General features: G+C 45.2%; 1 protein-coding gene and 2 non-coding genes across 5 annotated transcripts in view; 1 reads left to right on the forward strand and 2 right to left on the reverse strand.

The window, feature by feature from the left end:
• The window catches only part of PRPSAP1 (phosphoribosyl pyrophosphate synthetase associated protein 1), a 42,013-nt gene that overhangs the window by 10,224 nt on the left and 9,249 nt on the right, over positions 1-22,540 (forward strand). For all 3 annotated transcript variants that reach the window (XM_032176729.2, XM_032176728.2, XM_058428386.1), the window contains 4 exons: positions 10,043-10,215; positions 11,805-11,920; positions 12,371-12,426; positions 13,633-13,778. In XM_032176729.2, the coding sequence (XP_032032620.1) occupies positions 10,062-10,215; positions 11,805-11,920; positions 12,371-12,426; positions 13,633-13,778 (472 nt within the window). In that variant the 5' untranslated portion in view covers positions 10,043-10,061. The remainder of the gene's footprint in view (positions 1-10,042; positions 10,216-11,804; positions 11,921-12,370; positions 12,427-13,632; positions 13,779-22,540) is intronic.
• On the reverse strand, positions 6,715-6,821 carry LOC116484435 (U6 spliceosomal RNA). The gene has a single exon (XR_004252593.1). It is a non-coding gene; the product is annotated as a U6 spliceosomal RNA (small nuclear RNA).
• Positions 17,835-17,938, reverse strand: LOC116484388 (small nucleolar RNA U13). The gene has a single exon (XR_004252560.1). It is a non-coding gene; the product is annotated as a small nucleolar RNA U13 (small nucleolar RNA).

Raw genomic sequence — 22,540 nt, forward strand, 5'->3', positions numbered from 1 at the left:
TTTGCACTGACCCTAGGCCAGTGTCTGTCAGCTCAGCTCTGCTGTAAAGCTTCTAGTTGTTACGTGTAGTGCATAAACTGCTCCTGGTTCATACCCATAAGACAGGTTTTTGCACTGCATTTTATCTTGCACTGTGGCCTGTTTCTAGCCTATCTCTATTTCAGAGAGCATCGCCCTTGCTTCCCTCAGGGCAGGGGCTGATGCCTGGGGAATCCTGGCCTGCTTGAGTGGGAACGTCCATGCTTCTATGCGGGACTATCTCCTTTCTCACTGCCTGACAGGGAGTGGGCCATTACACCATCTGTGTCTCTGAAAAATCCAGACCTTCATGGCCTGATCAGTTTACATTCCGCAGACCATATTAGTAATAAGAATGGCACTGAGTGCCACCAGTGTGCCGGATGCTTTATATGTTTCATTTTTGTTTGTTTTGTTTTTTGAGACGGAGTCTCACTCTGTTGCCTAGGCTGGAGTGCAGTGGTGTGATCTTGGCTCACTGCAGCCTCCACCTCCTGGGTTCAAGTGATTCTACCTCAGCCTCCCGAGTATCGGATTACAGGCGCCTGCCACCATGCCCGGGTAATTTTTTTGTATTTTTAGTAGCGATGGAGTTTTACCATGTTGGCCAGGCTGGTCTCGAACTCCTGGCCTCAAGTGATCCGCCTACCTCAGCCTCCCGAAGTGCTGGGATTGTAGGCGTGAGCCACTGTGCCCGGCCCTATTCAGTCTTCTTTAGTTTGGAGCAGTTCCTCACAGCCTTTGTTTGACTTTCTTTTTTTTTTTTATTTGAGAGACAGTCTTGCTTTGTCACTCATGCAGGAATGCAGTGACACAATCATGGTTCACTGCAGCCTTAAGCTCCTGAACTCAAGCAGTCCTCCCACTTCAGTCTCCTTAGTAGCTGGGACCATAGGCGTGTGCCACCATCCTGGGCTAATTTTTTGTATTTTTAGTACAGATGAGGTTTCGCCATGTTGCCCAGGCTGGTCTTGAACTCCTGGACTCAGAAGTGATCCATCCGCCTCAGCCTCCCAAAGAGCTGGGATTACAGACATGAGCCACCACACCCGGCCTTGACTTTCAAAACTTTGACACATTTGAAGACTGACATTTTACTGATTACTTTGTCAAATGTCCCTCAATTTGGGTTTCACCGTGATGGCTCTTTCACTATGATGAGATTCAGGTACCTCGGAAGGAAGCTGTGTTCCTGTTGTCTTGTCTTCCTGCTGCTTCATGACATCTTGTGTGGATGCATCGGTTTATTCAGTCTCTCGTGTGTCAGTTTGTTTCTAGTCTTATGCTGACAAGATAGAGGCTGCTGTGAGCCTCATCGTACGTACATCATATTGTCGGTGTTTTAGGTGTATCTGTAGGAAGATCCTAAGAAATTTCTGGTTGTGAGGGTCCATGCCCTGTGGTATTGAGGGAAGGGGCTGCGTTGCCTTCATTGAGGATATACTAATTCACATTTTCTCCAGCAGTTTTGGTTTTATATTGTTTGCCTCCTGGTGACTGGAGTCTTTTTTGCCTGGTGGTTTTGTTTGACTCTCCATCTTTTATTTTTAGACGGAGTCTCGCTCTGTCGCCCAGGCTGGAGTGCAGTGGCACAATCTCGGCTCACTGCAAGCTCTGCCTCCCGGGTTCACACCATTCTCCTGCCTCAGCCTCCCAAGTAGCTGGGACTACAGGCGCCCGCCACCATGCTTGGCTAATTTTTTGTATTTTTAGTAGAGACAGGGTTTCACCGTGTTAGCCAGGATGGGCTCGATCTCCTGACCTCGTGATCCGCCCGCCTTGGCCTCCCAAAGTGCTGGGATTACAGGCGTGAGCCACCGCACCTGGCCTGACTATCCATCTTAAGGGGAAGACCTGACGGGCTTGCCTAGGCATACAGTGCCCATAGGAAGGGAGCTTTGGCACAACTTGACACACCACATAGCTGTTCCCTGGCCATCTGTGCTTATCCTGGTTTTTGTTGGTAGTGAATAGTAAGGTTACTTTGTCATCGCTATTTTTTCTGCATTCTTGAGTTCCTTAGGGCATAGGAAAGGGCCACATGTGACCCTAGGTCCATGGTTTGGCCACCTTAGACTACTGAGCTCTCTACTAGTTGATGAAAGGGTGCGGAGTAACAGACCATGGCCTTTGTAGCCATGGGTTGGCCAGCTTTGTCACTAATCCTCCAAGAAATATTGGGGTCTAAATCTTTTTTTTTTTTTTTAGACGGAGTCTCGCTCTGTCGCCCAGGCTGGAGTGCAGTGGCACAATCTCGGCTCACTGCAAGCTCCGCCTCCTGAGTTCACGCCATTCTCCTGCCTCAGCCTCCCGAGTAGCTGGGACTTACAGGCGCCCACCACCACGCCCAGCTAATTTTTTGTATTTTTAGTAGAGACGGGGTTTCTCTGTGTTAGCCAGAATGGTCTCGATCTCCTGACCTCATGATCCGCCCGCCTGGGCCTCCCAAAGTGCTGGGATTATAGGCGTGAGCCACCGCGCCCGGCCATTGGGGTCTAATTCTAAAAGCAGTATTGATTGGTGAAGTCTCTTTACTACCCTAATTGAATTTGTGATAACGAAAGAATTTGTCATGTAAAGAGTTATCTTTAAGAAATCTTGTTGGTCAGGTACAATGACTCACACCTGTAATCCCAGGACTTTGAGACACCAAGGCAGGAGGATCACTTGAGTCCAAGATGGCTTGAGAACAGCCTGGGCAACATAGTGAGACTCCATCTCTACGAATAAAATTCGAAAATTAGCCAGGCATGGTGGTGTGCACCTGTAGTCCCAGCTACTCGGGAGGTTGAGTTGGGAGGATCGCTTGAGCCTGGGCAGTCGAGGCTACAGTGAGCTGTGATTGCACCACTGCACTCTAGCCTGGGCAACAGAGGCAGATCTTATCTCAAAAAAAAAAAAAAAAAAAGTCAAATTGTTAACACTAATTCGTTGTTCTGCATTGTAACCTGGAATGTGAGTTGGACTTCTCCAGGAAAAGACTGAACTGAGTTGGTGCATAATCAGAGCAGTTCTCCTCTGGCACAGGAGCAGCTGTGCTCGTGGCATCTTTGTTTCGTTACATGTATTTAGGGATCATCTATGAGTCGGGAGGAGCTAAGAGGTTATAACCTTCTCACTTTGTTAGATAGTCCAGCAGTCTCCAACCTTTTTGGCACCAGGGACCAGTTTTGTGAAAGACGGTTTTTCTCCCCGCCCCCCCCCCCTTTTTTTTTGGTTTTTGAGATGGAGTTTTGTTCTTGTTGCCCAGGCTGAAGTGCAATGGCACGATCTCGGTTCACTGCAAACCCCACCACAACCGCCGCCTCCCGGGTTCAAGCGATTCTCCTGCCTCAGCCTCCTGAGTAGCTGGGATTATAGGCATGCACCACCATGCCCGGCTAATTTTGTATTTTTAGTACTGACAGGGTTTCTCCATGTTGGTCAGGCTAGTCTCGAACTCCCAACCTCAAGTGATCTGCCCGCCTCGGCCTCCCAAAGTGCTGGCATTACAGGCATGAGCCACTGTGCCAGGCCGTTCATGGTTATCTCGAACTAGTCAAGCATAGAAACAGCATATTGTTAGTGTCCTTTGTGATAAGAAGTTGAATTTTATAAAATTCTTGGCTTTGATATCACATGGTAACCAGGAGTACTCAGTATAAGTATTTAATACGTGCAATCTAGAGTGATGCTGGGGGCAGTAAAGACTGAACTTGACAAACGAAGGATCATCAGTGTGCAAGTGTCTTCCAGGGAAGGGACAAAAGAAGCATGAAAAAATGAGTTAGTTAATAGCAAATTGGGAAACACTTACAGTTTTTCTCACTTGTATCTTGAGTATTAGAAAATTTGACCATGGTCAGGTGTGGTGGCTCATGCCTGTAACCCTAGTACTTTGGGAGGCCAAGGTGAGAGGATCGCTTGAGGCCAGGAGTTCGAGACCAGCCTAGGCAATATATTAAGACCCTGTCTCTATTTTTTTTTTTTTTTTTTTTTTTTTAGACAAGGCATTGCTCTGTCACACAGGCTGTAGTGCAGTGGCACGATCTCAGCTCACTGCAGCCTCCACCTCCCAGGCTCAAGTGATTCTCCTGTCTCAGCACCCACCGTCTTACCCTCCCAAGTAGCTGGGGCTACAGGCACATGCCACCACGCATGGCTAATTTTGTATTTTTAGTAGAGACAGGGTTTTGCCATGTTGCCCAGGCTGGTCTTGAACTCCTGAGCTCAGGTGATCCGCTTGCCCCGGCCTCCCAAGGTGCTTGGATCACATGCATGAGGCACTGTGCCCAGCTTTTATTTAAAAGAAAAAAGAAATCTTGGCCAAAGGAAGAAGTAGGAAGCACTTCATAGAGTTGCAGCGAAGAGAGAGTCTTGTACAATAACAACGACAATTTTACATACGTCAACATGGAAAGGCACCTTCCCTGTTGAAAAAGGCACATAGGTATAAATGGGTACTTCTGAAAACCAGAACCCTGTCCTGAAGATGGTGAAGTTTCTTTATGTGTATTTGGTGTTGAGATAAAAGCCACAAGTCTCTTCCTAGTGGTTCAGTTTAAGAGCATCAAAGCAAAAATATCATCACCTGGCATTTTCTCTGTCTCTTAAGCTGATAGGGATGGAAGAAGAAAGGAAAAATTTTGAAAAAAGACAGAGGTTGGATGTGTTGTTTTGTGTGGGTGTGCAGCCCATAAAGAAGGTTATTAGGTTTGTCACAATAAACTAGTTCTTTTTGTTGTTTTTTTTGAGATGGAGGCTTGCTGTGTTGCCCAGGCTGGAGTGTAGTGGCGCAATGTTGGCTCACTGCAACCTCTGCCTCCCAGGTTCAAGCAATTCTCCTGCCTCAGCCTCTGGAGTAGCTGGGATTATAGGCGTTCGCCACCACAGCCAGCTGATTTTTGTATTTTTAGTAGAGACGGGGTTTCGCCAGGTTGGCCAGAATGGTCTCGAACTCCTGACCTCAGGTAATCCACCTGCCTCGGCCTCCCAGAGTGCTGAGATTACAGACGTGAGCCACCGTACCCAGCCAATAAACTAGTTCTTTTAGTGCTTGAGTACTGGATACTTTAGTACCAACTAAAGAACACAGATAATTTAATTTTTTTTTTTGAGACGAGCTTCTCTCTTGTTGCCCAGGCTGGAGGGCAGTGGTGCGACCTCGGCTCACTGCAACCTCCACCTTCCAGATTCAAGTGATTCTCCTGCCTGAGCCTCCCGAGTAGCTGGGATGACTGGCATGCACCACCATGCCTGGCTAATTTTGTATTTTTAGTAGAGATGAGGTTTTACCATGTTGGCCAGGCTGGTTTTGAACCCCTGACCTCAGGTGATCCACCCACCTCGGCCTCCGAAAGTGCTGGGATTACAGGCATGAGCCACCACGCCTGGCCTAATTTTTTATTTTATTTTGTATTTTATGTTTTATTTTATTATTTTATTTTTTGAGACGGAGTCTTGCTGAGTTGCCCAGGTTGGAGTGCGGTGGCACAATCTCAGCTTACTGCAACTACCGCCTCCTGGGTTCAAGCAATTCTCCTGTCTCAGCTTCCCGAGTAGCTGGGACTACAGGTGCCCACCACCACACCCAGCTAATTTTTGTATTTTTAGTAGAGATGGGGTTTCTCCATGTTGCCTAGGCTGGTCTCGAACTCCTGACCTCAGGTGATTCACCTGCCTCAGCCTCTGAAAATGTTAGGATTACAGGTGTGAGCCACTGCGCCTGACCTGGTTTTTTAATATTATCTGCAGTTACATAGATGAAGGAATATATTTTACAGGTTTTTCTGTTGTTGGGAGGAAGGGGGCATTGCCTAAAGTAATAAGACTAATTTTAGGCAAACAGACCAAAACTTAGAATTAAAATAAGCTTAGTTGCCTTCAGAGCTGTTGTTCTAAAATCACATAGATCCCTTTTTTTGGTGCTGTTTTTTCTTGGAATAGCTTTGGAATTACTGCTTCCAAACTTGCAGCGTATTTCTTTTGACTGTTCTAATAATAGCAGACTTTTGGTTGTTGAGGATAGGTTTAATTTTTGGAAATGGCAAAAAGCCATTCAGAACAAAATGATTATTTTGGGTAATTGAACTGTGTGATATTCAGAGATTTTCCAGATATACCAAGCAATGGAACTAAGTAAAATATGAAGCTTATAAAGTATATTTTAAAGGATAATTTTTATGTTTATGTACAAGTTCTAGGGTGTTGATGTAAAGTAAAAAGACTCATTAAAATAACATTGACAGCCGGGCGCGGTGCCTCACGCCTGTACTCCCAGCACTTTGGGAGGCCGAGGCAGGTGGATCAGTTGAAGTCAGGAGTTTGAGACCAGCCTGGCCAACATGGTGAAACCCCGTCTCTACTAAAAATACAAATAAATTAGCCAGGCATGGTGGCGGGTGCCTGTAATCCCAGATATTCGGAAGGCTGAGGTGGGAGAATCGATTGAACCCGGAAGGCAGAGGTTGCAGTGAGCCAAGATGGTGCTACTGCACTCTAGCCTTCCAGCCTGGGTGACAGAGTGACTCAGTCTCAACAACAACAACAAAAAATTTACAACTGCTGCAGATGATTAATTGTTACAGTTGGGAGCAGGATAAATTCTCCCCCATTACTTCCAGCTATGGTGTTGGTTTCTCTTTTGCAAGCCTGGCTAGTTTAATGAATGCATATACCATGCCTGTTTCCTCCCCTCAGGTTAGGTTTTTTTTTTTGCCCCATATGGAACGCTTCACTAATTTGCGTGTCATCCTTGCACAGGGGCCATGCTAATCTTCTCTGTATTGTTCCAGTTTTAGTATATGTGCTGCCGAAGAGAGCACACCTCAGGTTAGTTTTCGCCTGTCCAAAATGCTAGAGCAGTAAGGGCTGGGCTTAATATAGGATGTGGTTTTCTTAGGGGAAAGAAAAGTAGTTGGTTGGCTGGGCATGATGGCTCAAGCTGTACTCCCAGCACTTTGGGAGGCCAAGGCGGGAAGATTGCCTGAGCCCAGGAGTACAAGACCATCCTGGGCGACATGGTGAGACCTTTCTCTATTTAAAAAAAAAGAAAGAAAAGTAGTTGGTAAAACAATTAAGAATGTCCTACTTAGAGATAAAGACTACAAGAGCTAGCCAGGGTGTACTTGCAACATTCTTAGGGAACAGATAAAGCAGAGACTGCCAGCCAATTTCTCTTCACCCTGCTCGTTCACAAAGTAACTGCCTGGTGTCCGATTTGTCCGGTATCTCCCAGTGAATGGGTAAAGCCAATGTGACAAAGCCCCTTTTGTCACCTTTCTGACCAATAAGGGGTGAGGTGTGGGGCTTTCTTTAGCCTTGGGCTGGAGGATGTTGAATCCCTTGGAAAAATGGAAAATAACCTCATGGGAAATTGCTCTTTTTTTTTTTTTTTGAGATGGAGTTTCGCTCTTGTTTTCCAGGCTGGAGTGCAATGAGGCGATCTCAGCTCACCACAACCTCCACCTCCCATGTTCAAGCTATTCTGCCTCAGCCTCCTGAGTAGCTGGGATTACAGGCATGCCACCATGCCTGGCTAATTTTGTTTCTTTTTTTTTTTTTTTTTTTGAGACGGAGTCTCGCTCTGTCTCCCAGGCTGGAGTGCACTGGCGCAATCTCGGCTCACTGCAAGCTCCACCTCCTGGGTTCACGCCATTCTCCTGCCTCAGCCTCTCCAAGTAGCTGGGACTACAGGCGCCCGCCACCACGCCCGGCTAATTTTTTTGTATTTTTAGTAGAGACGGGGTTTCACCGTGGTCTCGATCTCCTGACCTCGTGATCCGCCCGCCTCGGCCTCCCAAAGTGCTGGGATTACAAGCGTGAGCCACCGCGCCCGGCCTGCTAATTTTGTATTTTTAGTTGAGACGGGGGTTTCTCCATGTTGGTCAGGCTGGTCCCGGCTCAGCCTCCCAAAGTGCTGGGATTACAGATGTGAGCCACCGCGACTGGCCTTTTTTTTTTTTTTTTTTTTTTGAGAAGGATTCTCGCTCTGTAGCCCAGGCTGGGGTGCAGTGGTATTATGTCAGCTCACTACAACCTCCGCCTCCCAGGTTCAAGCAATTCTTCTGCCTCAGCCTCCCAAGTAGCTGGGATTACAGGCCACCTGCAACCATGCCCGGCTAATTTTTGAATTATTAGTAGAGACGGGCTTTTACCATGTTGGTTAGGCTGGTCTCTAACTCCTCACCTCAGGTGATCCAGCTGCCTCGGCCTCTTGGATTACAGGTGTGAGCCACCGCGTCCGGCCCAGATATTGCTTATTAATGAAAGGAATGTTACCCTGAAATCAAAACTTCTCAAAAATTGTTTATCTTGCTCATTAATGTTTTACTATCTGGGCTTCCCTTGTGCTTTGTTCTCCAAAACTCATGGTATCATACACTTGTGTATTTTACTTGATTCTGTTTTTATTTTCTCGTGTGTGTTTTTTGAGAGATGGGGTCTCACTGTTGCCCAGGTTGGAGTGCAGTGGCACAGTCACAACTCATTATATGGGCTTGAGGGATCCTCCCACCTCAGCCTCCCAAATAGCTAGGACTACAGGTGAGCGCCCACCGTGCCTGGCTGATTTTTAAATGGTATTTTGTTTTTAGAGACAAGGTCTTGCTATGTTGCCCAGGCTGGTATCAAACTCCTGGCTTCAAGTAATACTCCTGCCTTGGCCTCCCAAAGTGCTGGGATTACAAGCATAAGCTACTGCACTTGGTCCACTTGTGTATTGTCTATGACAAAGCCAGCTAAAAACCCACTACTTGAGGCTGGGTGTGGTGGCTCATGCCTGTAATCCCAACACTTTGGGAGGCCTAGGCGGATGGATCACCTGAGGTCAGGAATTAAGACCAGCCTGGCCAACATGGTGAAACCCCATCACTACTAAAAATACAAAAATTAGCTGGGCGTGGTGGTGGGTGCCTGTAATCCCCGCTACCTGAGAGGCTGAGGCAGAAGAACTGCTTGAATCCAGGAGCCAGAGGTTGCAGTGAGCCGAGATCGCACCATTACACTCCAGCCTGGGTGACAAAAATGAATTTCCATCTCCAAAACAAAACAAAAAACAAAAAAAAAAACTCACTACTTGAACAGGTAATGCTTTCAGTTAATGAAAGGAATGTTACCCTGAAATCAAGACTTCTCAAAAATTGTTTATCTTGCTCATTAATGTTTTACTATCTGGGCTTCAAACTGAAATTAACTGACTCCAAACATATTGTGGATATTGGGATCTGGTTTATGAAGCAGGTGATTCACTGCGTCCGGCCTCCAGGGAGGTTTTTGAAAATTAAGTTCCAGCTGGGCATAGTGGCTCACGCCTGTGATCCCAGCACTTTGGGAGGCCGAGGTGGGTGGATCACCTGAGGTCAGGAGTTCGAGACCAGCCTGACCAACATGGAGAAACCCTGTTTCTACTAAAAATACAAAATTAGCCACATGTGGTGGTGCACGCCTATAATCCCAGTTACTCGGGAGGCTGAGACAGGAGAATTGCTTGAACCTGGGAGGCGGAGGTTGCAGTGAACTGAGATCACACCACTGCACTCACTCCAGCCTGGGCGACAGAGTGAGACTCCGTCTCAAAAATAAAAAAATTATGTTCCAAGACCTCCCCACACTCAATGGAAAGAGACCAAATCTTCCTGTTAATGGCAGCTAAATGGAAGGGCAGGTGGGTTTCCCTTGGCATTCATGCTGGCCTAAGCCCAAATCCCTGGGAGGCTGCCAGCAGGTGTTGGGTAACTCTGGTCACCAGCAGTTGCTTCAGATGCCACTGCAGTAACCGGCTATGACACAGGAGACTCAGGCAAATGTGAGCGTGGGTTAACTGTGCTGTGAATAGGAGTACACTCAGATGAAAGCTGGGGCTTACTCAGCTACAGAAAGTCGGAAGGCTTCCCCTGCCTTCATGAGGTGCCATTGTAAGCTAGTGTGATGGTAAAATTCCCACAACACCCGTCTGGGCAGCCCATGTTAAGTTGATAAAGTCAAGATCTTTTCTAGGGGTTAATAAATGGAATTAATCCCCAAATACAAACTTTGACTGTTTCAGAGATGTGAATACAGCTGTGATGGAGTTGCTCATCATGGCTTATGCACTGAAGACTGCCTGTGCCAGGAATATTATTGGGGTCATCCCCTACTTCCCCTACAGCAAGCAGAGCAAGATGAGGAAGAGGGGTTCCATTGTGTGCAAGCTCCTAGCATCCATGCTGGCGAAAGCAGGTGAGTGTGCGCGGGGGCCCTGGGGTTCCAGCGTGATCCTTTAGGACTCTTTCCTAGTTGGGCTTAGTTCATACCTCAGATATCCGATTTGGGATCTGAGTGTTTGTTTCCTTTTGAACAGTTTTGGCTAAGGATATGTGAGCTTGGTTAGAAATTCTTTTTTTTCCCTTATTCGCTTCGTCCTACTTTAGAATATCATTGCTTTAGTGTCTTCTCTGTCATCTGTCACATATTTTCTGTTTCATCTTGTCATCGCTAAATTCTTAGCTGACAGTCTTGGCATTCTTATGTGATCTTTTGATCTTCGGGTCTAGATTTCTGTATCTGCTTTGTTAGCTAAATTCCATTTTTGTTCATAGTATTCAAGCTGGATTTTGTTTTACTGCCTCTCCCCCACCCTTGCCTTTCTACATAGCGGCTCATTTTCATTGCTTTATTCTCCTTATGTAGCGGGGGCACACTTTCTGGCCTGTAAATCAAGGTAGTATTTTACAGTTGGGTTTCTATTCATCTGATGTCTATTCTAAAACTTTAACATATATTTGGGTCCTCAGAAAGAAATGTATGGTCCTCCCTCGATATCCTTATAGGACTGGTTCCAGGAACCCATCTCCCCCTTCCCCGGCTCCTCAGCAGATACCAAAACCCAAAGATACTCAAGTCTTTCATATAAAATGCCATAGTATTTGCATATAACCAACACAGTCATCTGTAGATTATTTTAAATACCTAATACCATATAAACACTATGTAAATTGTTGTTATGCTGTCTTGTTTAGGGAATAATGATGAGAAAAAAATTTCATACGTGCTCAGTACAGACACAACCATTGTAGGCCTAACTACCTTTTCAGCCTGTGTTTCATTGAATCCACACGTGGAACCCATAAATCCAGATGGTCAAATGTATGTGAATTTCATTCTCTCCAAAAAAGTAAATGTTTCTGGAAAGAACAAGTTATACTGGTTCTATGCCCTGGAAGTTTTGCTGTGACCTTTGACCATTCGCAATGTGTTTATATATGTACCTTTTCCTCTTTAGTACTCTTGATGATAAGAGTATCTCTTAATTGTTTTTCTTTAAGAATACTTGAAACATTCTTTATTACGTACAGAAATTATTCTAAGCTTCAATATCTTTGTGTTATATGAGTTTCTTTTCTTCTAATATGTCTATTATTTTGCTTTTGTGTTCTTACTACTTTTTGCCTTCGCTGCAATTCTTTATCCTTTCTTTCAGGATTCTTTAATCAAGGCCTTACTGTTTTTTACATCTCTTCGGTATTAATTCCATATTCATATTTTTGCTTCTGCCACATTATTCTTTTCTCAATTTTCCAGACCAAGCCAAAAGCCAATAATCCCCACTTTCTCAGCTTTAGTTCTTTGTCCATGTGGAAGGTTGTAGCCTTCTCTACATTAAAGCTTTATTAAGGTAAACAATCAAGCCAGTGACTGCAGTGCTTAATCACAGTACCCCCTGTCTTCAGTCTGCTGGTAGGAAGCAGGAGTTGAGCATCTAGTTTAGGTCCACTGTAGCCATTAACCTGTAGGGGTGAACTTTGTAATTTTTTGTTTTAAAATTTCAGGTTTAACTCACATTATCACTATGGATCTTCATCAAAAGGAAATACAAGGCTTTTTCAGCTTTCCCGTGGACAACCTTAGAGCCTCACCTTTCCTGCTTCAGTATATCCAGGAAGAAGTGAGGAACCACCAGCAAACACCCCATTGTCCTCAAAAGAGATCTTATTTAGTTATTCTCTGGTATCAGATTTCAATATTGGAAGGCACATCAAATGGGCTCTCCCTTAAGTCGCAACGCCTGAGGCAGCAGACAGGGTCAGCCTTAGTCGTGGAGGATCATAGCTTTAAAAGACACAAAACAGATTTTTTTCCTACATATCTTTAGCAATTTGCTTATGTTTTCTAAAATGAAGGTTTTAAGAATTATTTTTTAAAAATTCTTGATGTAGGAGTGCTTTTTGCAGTGATGTTAATTGATAAATATTGAAAAATCTAAAACTTGTGACTAAAATTCTAGCATATTTGATGACTAGTTTGGATCATTATTAGAGGGCAAACTTGAATACCAGCATCCAGGTGTTATTTTCTGATAACTTTTCAGTATTTTCTATTTTTCCTTCAAATCTAGATTCCAAATTACAGAAATGCAGTCATTGTAGCTAAGTCTCCTGATGCCGCAAAGAGGTAAGTAAGCCAGACGTGGGTCCTGATCCCTCCTGAGCGCTCCCAAAGTCAGAATGAGCTGCTTTGGAATTCAGAGGCTGTCACTCGTGGCCCTTGAAAGCCCACTGGCTCTCATGTTAACCCCTCCATCGTTGCCATGTCCCATACCACACACAGCTTTATCTCCAGCCCCCAGACAGCACACGTGATCCCTGAGTTCCTCATCTTTCCTCTGGGAAAACAAAGTTCCTTCAAGTTCTCAGAGAAAGGAAAGCAATGAGGCTATGAGCATTTTTCAGGCAATGGTTTTTTTTGTTTTGTTTTGTTTTGTTTTTTGTTTTTTTTGAGAGAGTCTCACTCTGTCTCCCAGGCTGGAGTGCAATGGCGTGATCTCGGCTCACTGCAACCTCCACCTCCTGGGTTCAAGCAGCTCTCCTGCCTCAGCTTCCCCAGTAGCTGGGATTACAGGCGCCTGTCACCACTCCCGGCTAACTTTTTGTATTTTTAGTAGAGACGGGGTTTCACCATGTTCATCAGACTAATCTTGAACTCCTGACCTCAAGTGATCTGTCCGCCTTGGTCTCCCAAAGTGCTGTGATTACAGGCGTGAGCCACTGTGCCCGGCCCAGGCAATGGTTTTTAACGTTGTTCTTTCTTCTGAAGATGACTATCAGAATATTGGACAAAGGATAGAATCAAAATTATCTAGAATCAGGGCTGGGCGGGGTGTCTCACGCCTGTAATTCCAGCACTTTGGGAGGCCAAAGCGGGAGATCGCTTGAGCCCAGGGGTTCAAAACTGGCCTGAGCAACATAGTGAGGCCCCGTCTCTACAAAAATACAAAAATCAGCAAGTTGTGGCAACACGTGCCTGTGGTCCCAGCTACTCGGGAGGTTGAGGTGGGAGGATCACCTGAGCCTCAGGAGCTTGAGGCTGCAGTGAGCCATGTTGACGCCACTGCACTCCAGCCTGGGTGACGGTGAGACCTTGTCTCAAAAAAAAAAAAAAAAAAAAATGTCTAGAATCAGATACAATCCCAAACCCTAACTCACGTGCCCTTTGAGGCATTTACATTCTGGCCTGGGCCTCACATTCTCATTTATATAAATAATGCCTTTGTATGTCCCTGAAACGTTCAATGTTTTCATTTTATGGTTAAAAAGTGATGCAGTAGTGATGCGTGGGATTTCTTCCTGTCAGTTTCACCATTTCCCTTTGTCCTTCTAGGGCCCAGTCCTATGCGGAGAGACTGCGTCTGGGTTTGGCCGTCATCCACGGGGAAGCTCAGTGCACGGAACTGGACATGGACGATGGTCGTCACTCCCCGCCTATGGTCAAAAACGCTACTGTGCACCCAGGCCTGGAGTTGCCGTGTAAGATGAGCTCTGTGTTTTTATTTTATTTGTAAACTGAAGAAAGTTTTTTTTGTTGGGTTTTTTGTTGTTGTTGTTTTGTTTTGTTTTGTTTTTGAGACGGAGTCTCAATCTGTCACCCAGGCTAGAGTGCAGTGGCGCGATATTGGCTAACTGCAACCTCCGCCTCCTGGGTTCAAGCAATTCTCCTGCCTCAGCCTCCTGAGTGGCTAAGATTACAGGCATGTGCCACCACGCCTGGCCAATTTTTTTATTTTTAGTAGAGACAGGGTTTCACTATGTTGGCCAGGCTGGTCTCAAACTCCAGACCTCATGATCCGCTGCAGACCTCGTGATCCGCTGCAGACCTCGTGATCCGCTGCAGACCTCGTGATCCGCTCACCTCGGCCTCCCAGAGTGCTGGGAATACAGGCATGAGCCACTGCGCCTGGCCCTGAAGAAAGTTTTAAGTAGTATAAATGGCTAGGAGTTATCAACCTTGTAGATATATGCTGTCTTGTTGTTTTTAAATAATGGAATGGTATTTGCTATCCTCCGCCTGTGTTTTTGAGAAAGGATCTTGCTCTGTTGCTCTGTACAGTGGCACAGTCATGGCTCACTGCAGTCTTGACCTCCTGGGTGCAAGTGATTCTCCCACCTCTGCCTCCTGGGTAGCTGGGACTATAGGGGTACACTACCATGCCTGGATAGTTTTCGTTTTTTTGTATAGAGACAGGGTCTCCCTACATTGCCCAGGCTGGTTTTGAACTTCTTTGCTCAAACAGTCCTCCTGTCGTGGCCTCCCAAAATGCCAAGATTACGTAAGATTACAGACTTGAGCCACCATGCCAGGCCCGATTTCCTCCTTTGTAAAAGGAAGTTGTGTTATACACATTTGTAGACTGTGTATGGACAGTTCTGCGTAGCACTCAGCATTCAGACAGTGTTCGATAATTTTAGCTTTAGTAAAAAAGTTGTATGTGTGATGGTGTGAAATCTTAAGCTTTTATATTATGGTAAGCTGGATGACAGCTGTTGATCAAATACCAGGCTTTGGGGATCAGGTAACTTTTATTTTTATTTATTTATTTATTTTGAGACGGAGTCTCACTCTGTCACCAGACTGGAGTGCAGTGGTGCAACCTTGGCTCACTGCAACCTCCTCCTCCCCTATTCAAGCGATTCTCCTGCCTCAGCCTCCCCAGTGGCTGGGGCTATAGGTGCGTGCCAACACGCCCAGCTAATTTTTGTATTTTTAGTAGAGACGAAGTTTCACCATGTTGGCCAGGATGTTCTCGATCTCTTGACATTGTGATCCGCCTGCCTTGGCCTCCTAAAGTGCTGGGATTACAGGTGTGAGCCACTGTGCCCGGCCTATTTTTATTTTTTTTAATTTTGTTCGAGACTGAACTCATTCTGTTGCCCAGGCTGGAGTGCAGTGGCATGATCTTGGCTCACTGCAGCCACTGCCTCTTGGGTTCAAGCAGTTCTTCTGTCTCAGCCTCCCAAGTAGCTGCGACTTCAGGCACACACGACCACACCCAGCTAATTTTTGTATTTTTAGCAGAGACAGGGTTTTACCATGTTGGTCAGGCTGGTCTCGAACTGCTAACCTCAGGTCATCCGCCTGCCTTGGCCTCCCAATGTGCTGGGATTGCAGGTGTGAGCCACCGTGCCAAGCCGTATTCTGCATTTTTAGCTTTTTATTTTAAACTGACTTTAGACTTAAAGTTGAAAGAACAGTACAGATTTCTAGCATATGCTCTTCACTCGGAGTCCCTACATTTAACACATATATACACGGGTTTTTTTTCACCATTTGAGGGTAAGTTACAGATGTAATGTCCCTTTATTCCTAAATACCTTCGTGTATATTTGTAAGACAAAAGGTTCTCTTATATAACCAGAGTATCATTATCAGACTCAGGAAGCTAACATTGCTATAACACTGTAATCTACAGACCTTACTCAGGTTTCACCAGTGGTCCCAGCAGTGTCCTTTAGAGCAAAAGAATAAACTTGTTTTCTTGTCCAAGACCTAACCCAGGGTCACACATTGCATTTAGTTGTCATTTCTTTTTAGTCTCATTTAATCTGGAATGGCTGCTCTATTCTTTGTTTCTTATGACCTTGATACTTTTGAACAGTGCGATCAAGTGATTTTGTAGACTATCCCTTAATTGGGGCTTGTTTATGTCCTCGGGATTAGATTCAGGTTATGCATTTTTGGCAGAAAAATCACAGGAAACACGTGATGTGTCCGATTACTGGTGATGTGCATTCTGATAAGTTGGTTAAGGTTTCTCTGGCAGGTTTCTCAACTGTGAAGTTACTCTTTTTTTTTTTTTCCTCTTTGTAATTAATACTACCTCATGTTAAGACTATGTTTTAACTGTAAATATTCTATTTCTCATCAAAATGAACATCTACTGATGATTCTTGCCTGAATCAGTTATTGACTGTGATTGTTGTCAGTGTTCGTTTTTCTAACTCTATCATTCCTTCTACATTTATTGGTTGACCTTCTAATGCAAGAAAGCTTTCTCTTCCCTATTCATTTCTTCATTTATATCAGTATGGATTCATAGACCTATTTCATTCAGTGGGTTATAATTCATTGTCGTCACAGGAATACCTTAAATATTGCAGGTTCAGTTCTACACCATTGCAATAGGTGAATATTGTAATAAAGTGAGTCTCATGAATTTTTTGGTGTCCCAGCGCATGTGAAAGTTATGTTTATACTGTAGTCTATTAAATGCTCAATAGCATTATGTCTAAAAACAATGTACATACCTTAATTTAAAAATACTTTACTGCTAAAAAATACCAGCAGTTGGCTGGACGCGGTGGCTCACACCTGTAATCCCAGCACTTTGGGAGGCCGAGGCGGGCAGATCACGAGGTCAGGAGATCGAGACTGTCCTGGCTAACACTGTGAAACCCCGTCTACTAAAAAAATGCAAAAAATTAGCCAGGCGTGGTGGCGGGAGCCTGTAGTCCCAGCTACTGGGAGGCTGAGGCAGGGAATGGCATGGAGGCAGGAGAATGGAGGTGGAGCTTGCAGTGAGCCAAGATCACACTGCTGCACTCCAACCTGGGTGACAGAGCTAGACTCCGTCTCAAAAAAAAAAAAATTAGCAGTCATCTGAGCCTCCATCTTGTTGGTGGAGGGTCTTGATGTTGATGGCTGCTGACTGATCAGGGTGGTGGTTGTTGAAAGTTGGGATGGCTATGGAAATTTCTTTCTTTTCTTTTTTTTTTTTTTTTAAGAGATGAGGTCTGTTTCCGAGGTTGGTCTTTTTTTTTTTTTTTTTTAAGACAGAGTCTCACTCTGTCACACAGGCTGAAGTGCAGTGGTGCAGTCTTGGCTCACTGCAAGCTCCGCCTCCCGGGTTCATGCCATTCTCTTGTCTCAGCCTCCTGAGTAGCTGGGACTACAGGCGCCCGCCACCACGCCCAGCTAATTCTTTGTATTTTTAGTAGAGACGGGGTTTCACCGTGTTAGCCAGGATGGTCTCGATCTCCTGACCTCATGATCCACCCGCCTCTGCCTCCCAAAGTGCTGGGATTACAGGAGTGAGCCACCCTGCCCTGCCAGCCTCAGGCAATTTTTATACCTCAGCTTCCTGAGTAGCTGGAATTACAGGCAAGAGTGATTGTGCCCAGCTGTGGCAATTTCGTAATGAAGTTTGCCTCATGATTGACTTCTTTCACAAAAGGTTTTTCTGTAGCATGTAATGCTGTTTTATAGCTTTTTTTTTTTTTTTTTTTTGAGATGGAGTTTTCGCTCTTGTTGCCCAGGCCGGAGTGCAGTGGTGCAATCTTGGCTCACTGCAACCTCTGCCTCCTGGATTCAAGCAATTCTCTTGCCTCGGCCTCCCAAGTAGCTGAGATTACAGGCATGCACCACCACACCTGGCTAATTTTTTTTGTGTTTAGTAGAGACAGGGTTTCACTATGTTGGTCACGCTGGTCTCGAACTCCTGACCTCAGATTATCCACCCACCTCAGCCTCCCAAAGTGCTGGGATTACAGGAGTGAGCCACTGCGCCCGGCCGACAGCATTTTTAAAAATGTCAGCCAGGTGATGTGCTGATGTTCTAACAAGGTTCAAGGATGGCACATCTCACATGTGAGCATGAACACCCAATGATCACACTTACGAACTACAAAAGGATCTGTTTGATAGCATTTTACCCAGAAGAAAGAACTACTTTCTTTTTTTTTCTGAGACAGAGTCTCACTCTGTTTCCCAGGCTGGAGTGCAGTGGCACCATCTCGGCTCACTGCAACCTCTGCCTCCTGGGTTCAAGCAATTCTCCTGGTCAGCCTCCCGAGTAGCTGCGATTACAGATGTGTGCCACCACACCCGGCAAATTTTTGTATTATTCGTAGAGGCAGGGTTTCACCATGTCAGCCAGGCTGGTCTCGAACTCCTGACCTCAGGTGATCTACCCGCCTCAGCCTCCAAAAGTGCTGGGATTACAGGTGTGAGCCACTGCGCCCAGCTGAAAGAACTACTTTAAAAATTGTAGTCACTTTTCTCAAACTCTGCCACTGTGTTATCAAATGATTTTTGTAATACTTCTAAATCCTTGTTTTCATTTCAACAGTGTTCATAGCATCTTCACCAGCAGTAGATTCATTTAAAAAAAAAAAAAACAAAAAACACCCACTTTCTTTGCTTATCCATAAAAGCAACTCCTTATCCATTACAGTTTTATCATAAGATTGAAGCAGCCCAGTCACAGCTTCAGGTTCCACTTCTAATTCTAGTTCTTTTGCTATTTCCACCACATCTGCAGTTACTTCTACCATGGAGGCCCTGAACTCCTTAGAGTCATCCATGAGGGTTAGAATCAACTTCTTCCAGACTCCTGTTAATGTTGATATTTTGGCCTCCTCCCATGAATCACGAATGTTCTTCATGGCATCTAGAATGGTGCATCCTTTCCAGAGATTTTCAATTTACTTTGTCTGGGTCCTTCAGAGGAATCACTATCTATGGCATCTATAGTCTTCTAAAATGTATTTCTTTTTTTTTTTTTTTGATACAGAGTCTTGCTCTGTCACCCAGGCTAGAATGCGGTGGCGCTATCTTGGCTCAGTGCAACCTCTGCTTTCCAGGTTCAGGTGATTCTCGTGCCTCATTCTCTCGAGTTTCTGAGATTACAGGTGTGCACCACCACGCTCAGCTAATTTTTTATTTTTAATAGAGACAGGGTTTCACCATGTTGGCCAGGCTGGTCTCAAACTCCTGACCTTAGGTGATTTGCCTGCCTCAGCCTCCCAAAGTGCTGGGATTATAGGCGTGAGCCACCACGCCCAGCCAAATGTATTTCTTTTTATTTTATTTTAGAGACGGGTCTCTGTCTGCTGTCCAGGCTGGAGTACAGTGACAGGATCTCCCTCTCTCGCCCAGACCTGGAGTGCAGTGGTGCGATCACTGCTCACTGCAGCCTCTACCTCCTGGGCTCAGGTGATCCTCCCACCTCAGCCTCCCGAGTAGCTTGGAAGCTGGGACCACAGGCGCGTGCCACCACACCTGACTAATTTTTGTATTTTTTTAGAGACAGGGTTTTGCCATGTTGCCCAGGCTGGTCGTGAACTCCTGGGCTCAAGCAGTCAACCCACCTTGGCCTCCCAAAGTGCTAGGATTAGAGGTATGAGCCACTGTGCCCAGCACCCAGCTAATTTTTAGAAATTTTTAGTAGAGACAGGGTCTTGTCTTGTTGTCCAGGCTGGTATCAAATTCATTGGCTCAAGTAATCCTCCCGCCTCAGCCTGTATTCTCGACAGTTTGGGAGGGTGAGGTGGGAGGATCACCTTATTATTATTACTCTTAATAATAACACTTGGAAGTTGAAATTACTCCTTGTTCAACGGGCTGCAGAATGGATGTTGTATTAGCCGGCATGAAAACAACACTAATCTCCTTGTATATCTCCATCAGAGCTGTTGAAAGACTATTGTTTGATTTTTTTGAGATGGAGTCTTACTCTGTCACCCAGGCTGGAGTGCAATGGCACGATCTCGGCTCACTGCAACCTTCGCCTCGTGGGTTCGAGTGATTCTCCTGACTCAGCTTCCCGAGTAGCTGGGATTACAGGCGTGCGCCACCATGCCTGGCTAATTTTGTATTTTTAGTAGAGATGAGGTTTCACCATATTGGTCAGGCTGGTCACGAACTCCTGACCTCAAATGATCTAACTGCCTCAGCTTCCCAAAGTGCTGGGATTACAGGGGTGAACCACTGCGCATGGCCTGTTGTTTGATATTGTTTGAACTTTTATCAATTAGTTAGATCTTCTGAGTAACTTATTGCAGCTTCTATATGAGCAATTACTGCTTCACCTTGCACTTAGGTCACGGAAACGGCTTCTTTCCTTAAACTTCATGAACCAGCCTTGCTGTGGATTAGGCTTTGGCTTAAGGGAATTTTGTGGCTGGTTTGATCTTCTATCCAGATTACTCAAACTTCTCTGTATCAGTAATAAGGCTGTTTTATTTTCTCATCATTTGTGTGTTCCCTGGAGTCACATTTTTAATGTCCTTCATGAACTTTTCCTTTGCATTCACAACCTGGCTGTTTGACTAAAGAGGTGTAGCTTTTGGCTTTTGACACACTAAGCTTAATTATTTCTAGCTTTTGATTTAAAGTAAGAGACATGGGGCTCTTCCTTTCACTTAAATACTTAGAGGCCATTGTAGGGTTATTGGCCTAATTTCAAATATTGTGTCTCAGGGAATAGGGAGGTCCAACAAGAGGAAGAGAGACGGGAACAGCAGGTCAGTGGAGTAGTCAGAACACACATTTACTAAGTTTGCTGTCTTTTTTTTTTTTTTTTTTTGTGACAGAGTTTCGCTCTGGATCTCGGCTCATTGCAACCTTCGCCTTCCGGGTCCAAGTAATTCTCCTGCCTCAGCCCCTGAGTAGTGTGCTCCACCACACCCAGCTAATTTTTGTATTTTTAGTAAAGACAGGGTTTCACCATGTTGGGCAGGCTAGTTTTGAACTCCTGACCTCATGATCCACCTGCCTCAGCCTCCCAAAGTGCTGGGATTACAGGTGTGAGCCACCACTGCACCCAGCCAGTTTGCTGTCTTATATGAGCATGGTTCATGCTGCCCCAAAACAATTGCAATAGTAACATCAAAGATCACTGATTACAGATACCAGAAAAGATGTTAACAATATTGGAAAAAGTGGAAATATTGCAAGAATTACCAAGATGTGACACAGAAACATGAAACAAGCACATGCTGTTAGAAAAATGGCACCCAGGCTGGGCACGGTGGCTCATGCCTGTAGTCCCAACACTTTGGGAGGCCAAAGTGGCAGGATCACTTGAGCCCAGGAGTTCGAGACTAGCCTGGGCAACATGGCAAAACCTGGTCTCTACAAAAAATACAAAAAATTAGCCAGGTGTGGCATGCACCTGTGGTCCCAGCTATTCGGGAGGCTGAGGTGGGAGGTTCCCTTGAGTCCAGGAGGCAGAGGTTGCAGTAAGCCGAGATCACACCACTGCACTCCAGCCTGGGTTATAGAGCAAGACCCTGTCTTAAAAAAAAGAGAGAGCGAGAGAAATGGCGCCCATAGACTTGCTTAACACAGGGTTGCCACAAACTTCAATTTGTAAAAATTGTATTATCTGGTAATCTAGCACTTTGGGAGGCTGAGGTGGGTGCATCAACTGAGGTCAGGAGTTCGAGACCAGCCTGGCCAACATGGTGAAACCCTGTCTCTACTAGAAAAAAAAAAAAAAAATTAGCGGGACATGGTGGTGTGTGCCTGTAGTCCCAGCTACTTGGGAGGCTGAGTCAGGAGAATCACTTGAACCTGGGAGGCAGAGGTTGGAGTGAACCGAGATCGTGCCACTACTCCCACACTCCAACCTGGGCGACAAAGGGAGACTCCATCTCAAAAAAAAAAAACAAACAAACAAAAAACAAAAAACAGCATTATCTGCAAAGCAACATAAAGCAAAGTGCAATAAAATGAAGTATGCCTTTCTTTTTCTTTCTTTCTTTCTTTTTCTTTCTTTCCTTTCTCTCTTTCTCTCTTTCTCTCTCTCTTTCCTTTCTCTCTTTCTCTCTCTCTTTCCTTTCTCTCTTTCTCTCTCTCTTTCCTTTCTCTCTTTCTCTCTCTCTTTCCTTTCTTTCTTTCTCTCTCTCTTTCCTTTTCTCTCTCTTTCCTTTCTTTCTTTCTCTCTCTCTTTCCTTTCTTTCTCTCTCTCTCTGTCTCTCCTTTTCCTTTCCTTTCTTCTCTTCTTTTCGTTTCCTTTTTCTTTTCTTCTTTTCTCCTTCCTTCCTTCCATCCTTCCTTCTCTCCCTCCCTCCCTCCCTTTCTCACCCAGGCTAGAGTGCAGTGGCACTATTTCGGCTCACTGCAACCTTTGCTTTTCAGGTTCAAGTGATTCTCGTGGCTCATTCTCTCAAGTTTCGGGGATTACAGGTGTGCACTACCACGCCGGGCTAATTTTTGTTTTTTTTAGTAGAGACAGGGTTTTGCCATGTTGGCCAGACTGATCTCCAACTCCTGACCTCAGGTGTTCCGCCTGCCTCAGCCTCCCAAAGTGCTGGGATAACAGATGTGAGCCACCACACCCAGCCTACATTTATTTTAATGCTCAGTTTGTCTCATATTTGGCCAGAGAGAGCTCCTTCCAGCTGCCTCCTGTGTTCTTTTGGCATGTCCCCAACACTTTTGGAGACTCCCTTACTTTTCTGCTATAACCACGCCCCGTGTTCATCTTGTACTTTCTTAGCACTGTACTTGG

The sequence above is a fragment of the Hylobates moloch genome, unplaced genomic scaffold (genome assembly GCF_009828535.3).
Source record: "Hylobates moloch isolate HMO894 unplaced genomic scaffold, HMol_V3 SCAFFOLD_15, whole genome shotgun sequence".
NCBI lineage: Eukaryota > Metazoa > Chordata > Mammalia > Primates > Hylobatidae > Hylobates > Hylobates moloch.